This window comes from Squalius cephalus (assembly GCF_949319135.1).
Source record: "Squalius cephalus genome assembly, chromosome: 15".
NCBI lineage: Eukaryota > Metazoa > Chordata > Actinopteri > Cypriniformes > Leuciscidae > Squalius > Squalius cephalus.
In genome coordinates this window covers 12049370-12055005 of record NC_137136.1, presented here as the reverse complement: position 1 = coordinate 12055005, position 5636 = coordinate 12049370, and the positions used below count along the sequence as shown (strand labels likewise).

The 5636-nt window shown below is 34.9% G+C and overlaps 1 protein-coding gene across 1 annotated transcript; it reads right to left on the bottom strand.

The window, feature by feature from the left end:
* Positions 1-244: 244 nt before the first annotated feature.
* utp11 (UTP11 small subunit processome component) lies at positions 245-3243 on the bottom strand. The gene is made up of 8 exons (XM_079895206.1): positions 3056-3243; positions 2723-2784; positions 2218-2320; positions 1915-2028; positions 1732-1825; positions 1249-1379; positions 751-861; positions 245-537 (listed from the first exon to the last, which is right to left on the bottom strand). The coding sequence occupies exons 1-8, from the start codon at positions 3113-3115 to the stop codon at positions 454-456; spliced, it is 759 nt and encodes a 252-aa protein (XP_079751332.1). The 5' UTR covers positions 3116-3243; the 3' UTR covers positions 245-453.
* Positions 3244-5636: the final 2393 nt, after the last annotated feature.

Here is a 5636-nt window from a genome sequence, read left to right as displayed (position 1 = left end):
TTCAATTGTTTTACTTCATGAAAGTTTAGGGTTTTTTTGGTGCATTTTTAAAATAAATAATCCAATAGTTTAAGATATAATTCAAGAGCAGGCAGAACTGTGAAGACAGTAGTTACATTTTCAAAAGTAATGTCAACTCCAAGTGGCAGGAAAGTTGCTCATTTTGTATCAGGTTGTAAATTTGATGAGATCAGATGAGATGTGCTAGTGCCACCTACTGATAAAACCAAAGAACTACAAAACATTAAAGACAAAACTTTATTTCAAAGCAAAAAATGAATTGCCATAAATATGTACAATCTCCTTGCCTTATAGTGTGCAAGATGTGCGTTTTCTCTTGGTACGTTACACAGGGGAAAGACAAATCCTCAGATTCAGTCCACTTCATAGAAATTACAGCTGACTGACAACCACAAGACAGAGATTGTTTCCTCGGTGTGATGATCCAAGACATCATCTTTTCCTCTTGGTCTCAAATCTATAGATGGCAGGAGCAGTGCTGGTCTCCTTACGCACTTTCACTTTCTTAACCTTATCCTGTCAGAGACAAAAGCACAACCCAGATGTCACACAATAATGCAAACAAACTCTTGAAGAATGTCCAACAACTATTAAGAAAAATATCTAAAAAATACAAGATCGTTGTTTAATCCATGCCTTAGTAAACATAAATGAGACAGGAATTTTCCTAATCAGTACTGAAGTGCTCATGTTGAAAAGGTTAGGGGGAATGTAGGTGAATTCACTCACTTGTAGATCTTTTCTCGTCTGGATTTTCTGACTAATGACAAACATCTCCTGTTCTCTGTCTATACGTTCTGAAAGCCTCAGATACTGCTGTTTCCTCTGTTTGGCAAGTTTCTGAGAAAAGGGGAATAAACATGTTAGAAAAAGACAAATATGAGAAAGAGGACAATAAATGCAGAGAGGAAAATTTGAAAAAATATGATTTCTTATAATTTATATTATTGATAAATGATCAATCATTGATATAATGTACTATTTACATATTTATTTATATTAATTGACATTTACAGTTATATATTATCATGGTGACACTTTACAATAAGGTCTCATTCATTAACATCAGTTAATATATTAACAAATGAACAATACATTTGTTACAAAACTTCTTCATCTTTGTTAATATTCGTTAATAAAAATAAAGTTGTTCATTGTTTAACAGTGCATTGTACGCAGTAAAAATACTTGTTATGTATAAAGTATGCTATACAGAGAATGTGTTACTTTTATTGACTTAGACTCCACTGCTCCCAGAATGCTCTTGTGTGTCAGGGTCTCTATTGTTGGTCTGTTATACACTCTGTCCACCAATGCAGGAACCGTGTTGAGGTGTGTGGCCAGGTCAAAATCCTCCACTGGCATGAAAAAAAAAAAAAAACCCGGTTTGGGAATTTAATACTAAAAAGAAAATGTCTCTTTTTCAACATGGCGATCCACCCATTATTCTTTGATGTCAAACTTTATTTTATGAAAATACGCATTCAACAAACACAATTAAAATGTACATTACATTATTAATGATTTTTTTTCTGGTTTTGCATTGTAATCATCATAATGCGTGTAATATGGAACTTATTATATTATATGTTATTATGTTATTATATTAGGGCACATTTAAAATACAACATTAAATTTCATACACTATGTAACAGGTGGATCCCTGATCCATCTCTGTTTCCTCCAAAAGGTGCAGTACAAGAAGATTACCTTCTTTTTTTGAGTCCACATAAAAGACATGTTTATTTTTTTTTTCCTCGTTGACATCAAGAAAATGGAGCTCTGACTTCATCCTTTCGATTTTCTGAAAAATAAAAACACTTATGCCATTAATCTCAACTGAAAGGGGATGGAACTGCAAATACTCAAATACACAAGAAGAATCAGCCATACCTTCATCTCCGACACCCGCTTCATTTCCACATATCTGATGTCCTGGGTCCTCATCATCTTCTTCTGCTCATCCGTCATCACTGATTCTTCTGGTTTGATCATGTGAACTCCATCCTAACCGGAATAAACAGAAGCACAATAAGCAGGGTTATATTACAATAGTCAGCATTTGAAGTTGAACAATACCCGTTCTTGTCTAAGGACAAATTTTATGAACTTTTTTGATCCACTTCAAATGTTGACTACTGTAGTTGGAAACTGCAAAAAGAGTAGCCCCTGAAGACTTTCTAAGAGGCAACAAACCTTTAATTGGTTGTGTATCATCTTAAAGTTAAATTCATCAGGGTTCTTATCCATGGCCTTCTTGCGCAAGGCCAGGATGGTCTTCTGTTTCCGGTGGTAGTCACTGTATTACAAATAACAGGTTTGTAAACTGTACTGAAATGATAATGTGCAGCATTAACTATATTCGAATAACAAACAAACCTAAGGTAAAAGTATATAATAGGTAATTAAGTAATATAATACATGTAACGTATCACCAACTAAGATGTCATATTATACAGAACTCAGTGCTATTACACTGTACCAAGTACCTTATATTTACTACTAGTACTAGCTATAATGAACTATAACTACAATTCATTTTAAAGAATGACAAATTACTACTTGTGTAGTAACATTGTGTCACAAAACATTTCAGAGTTCGAACATTTCTGTTCGCAGAGACTCAATCAACAAACATAAAACTCATTGTGTAAAACGTGAAACATCCAACAATAAAATGACAAATCTTGTTATTTCTTACTCTGCACGAAGTTTGTAGTCCTTCTTCTTCTCTAACAGACCCAAATGTTTCCTGAAACCGAGCTGTGATAGGGAAAATTCACGTTAATAAACAAATAAGAGATGTGGAGGGCTAAATCTTCTCATTCGGTGCTAGGGAATGACAAAAACTAAAGCGGCCATCGGATTTCAGAAAACCCCTACTTTACCGAATTAACTTAACCCATAACTACATCATTTCAAAAGTTAATTTGTCAGATGAAATATAATATACTGATACAACAATTTGAGTAACGTTAATTTTACAATACAATTAGCAAGGCAGCACGCGAGTTACCAGTATGTTTAAACTTACCTGTGATCGCTCTTTGTGGTCTCGTTGTTTAGTTTTCAAGGCTTTTCGAAAAGAAGACATGGCTGTAAAAATCTGAAACCAAATCCGGCTCTGTTTAATGGGGAAAAAACGTAAACAGGAATTTGTATACACCGCACAATCTCGAATGGTTCTGCGCTCACGTGGATACGATGGATCACAGCTAGCGTGGTGTTTATCGGAAGCAGATTCGCAGCAAAACTATTTTATCGTTCCTAATCAAGCATATGAATATTTTTAATATTTGGACATTTCTTTAAAAACTACAACAATTATATTAAATAAAAGTAATAGAATATATAGAATATGAGCGATGTATAAAATACGAAATCGTAAAATTGTTAATAATTCGTATTTTTGATTATATATATAAAAAAATCTAGTAGGCTATTCCTAGGTATTATTTAACCATGTAAACGCTTCAACTGAAGCAAAAATATAGATATTTAAGTGTATACCTTAATTTAAAAAGTAGCGTAAAAGAAATGTTGCTTAAAGTGTCGACGGCAGATGGCAGTGTAATCCAGGCATTGCATAGGCTACACGCCATACTCAGAATCATCCAAAAACTACCTTTAAAAATGGGAAATTCCATAGTCAAAAGTGTTTTGACTCCAGTAAATGTTATGTTTTGAAATCAAATCACTCACTCTTTCTCCAAAAACTGCGCATAGAGTCACAAGCTGTATCTTTGACACTGAGCTTACACCACAACATTAGCTTTATATGGCCATCTAATCACTGATATCCATCACTGGAGTTGTCTACTGTTCTGTATGAGGAAGATATCCAGGCTCACGGCATGGAAGAACTCAATAACAAACCTTGGGTGCTGAGACACTTAGTTTATATATCCTGGCCAGTGTGTTGACACTTTAAATCGCTTTGGTCATGATAATGACAGCCTCTATCTGCCAAAGAGATTGGTTAACACTAACAAATAATACTTGGTTACTGTTTTCAATCAGGGTTTTTAAAGAGTGCCCTAGTACCTATAATTGAATCTCAACCAGAAAGACAGCTTTTGGCCATTAGTGTGACTAATGTCAGAGCAGAAGTCTGATGAACACACCTGTGCACCTCCTAAGGTCCAGTTTATCGTTGGCTCGTCTTCTGAGAATGAAGGGGAATGCAGAAAATTGCCATTTGGTGTGTCAAAATGCGGGGCATGGGACATAAGCAAGGGCAGAATTGAAATAACAACCAGCTTTTCCTCTGGCCCCAAAACACATGCACATTACTCAGAAATACAGAACATCATGGCCTGGTGCTGTGATTCCTTTCCCACTGGGTTTTTATTTTTATTTTTTTTAGTAGTAGTAGTAGTAGTAGTAGTAGTAGTAGTAGTAGTAGTAATAGCTTAACTCATAAGACACTGTACAGGTACAGAGGAACTTACAAAATGAAATGCACAAGTTTCATTATGAAGAACCTCATGGAACACTGAAGTCATCTAATTTTTACTGTGGAATAACTACAAACACATTCTATGTATTACCTCATATGACATTTTGTCTTTTATTTCCTCTTTCATGATTGAAAACAAATCAAATGTGTGAGATGCACATAACATGCAAATTTTTAGTTGAGAATGAAACCCTTCATGGGGTCACTTTTTCCATATGATGTCATAGCCTTGATTGACCCATGGTTTGTGGGCTTTCAACTTCTTTATGCAAGACATATAAAACCAAGTGACCCAACAGACTTTTCCTACAGAAACTGAACCACAGTATAGCATGTAAAACTAAAACATGAGATTTAAAGCATTTACCCATGCATTTTAATTGGATTATAGGCCTATATGTTTCTCAACAAAAACAACAATCTTTAGGGAACAACTAGTATTCAAACCTGTGTTTAAGAGAGGGCAGAATGTCAAATGGGCAGGACGAGGGGTTATAGGTTTATGATAGCTCTGAGTTTCTGGAATGTCCTTGCTTGACAGATATATTACTGTTTGGTTTTTAATATAGGCCTTTAAAAATCACACAAATGACATAAGGTTACTGGCCAGTAGCTGAGCTCAAGACCTTGGAATGTCTCTCCTAACCAATGTAAGGTTTCTATACACAGACGGTGAGATTATGCTAATATAAATTAAGAGGAGCTCTCATGTGAATTACATTATTGTAGTATATAACTCAGATTTCATCTGCATTTTCAGGTCATGTTCAATTAATAGAAGTTGTTTGCTTGATTCCATTTGTATATGGTGGGTAGTCTGGATTGTGGGAAATCTTATTTATGTTTTACTCCATGTTCTGTGACAGCGGGAAATGTTTTGGAGGAGTATTCCTTGAAACATAGGAAACCATTTAAGAGATTTAAAACTTATAATTTCAGGTTTTACCAAGGATGTTAACAACTCGTCTGAATACTAGATCCTTCCAGGAAGAGGGTTCTCTTGAATGTTTGGTTCTCACTCTCAAAATTCGACCACAAAGCCCTGTAAAGTGTGGATATGGGACAATTAACATCCCACTATTTACAATATCCAGTTTGAGCTGGCAGTACAAAATGTCAATATAAAAGATTTGAAGGTCCTAAACACATGTGAGAA

What these genes read in the sequence shown, in the direction of transcription:
- utp11 (XM_079895206.1), bottom strand. Translation starts at nt 3,115, where the DNA reads ATGTCTTCTTTTCGAAAAGCCTTGAAAACTAAACAACGAGACCACAAA. An exon ending in TGATACACAACCAATTAAAG is followed by an intron (nt 2,029 to 2,217) that starts GTTTGTTGCCTC and finishes TATTCCGGTTAG; the next exon opens with GATGGAGTTCACATGATCAA. An exon ending in TGGAGTCTAAGTCAATAAAA is followed by an intron (nt 862 to 1,248) that starts GTAACACATTCT and finishes CCCTTTTCTCAG; the next exon opens with AAACTTGCCAAACAGAGGAA.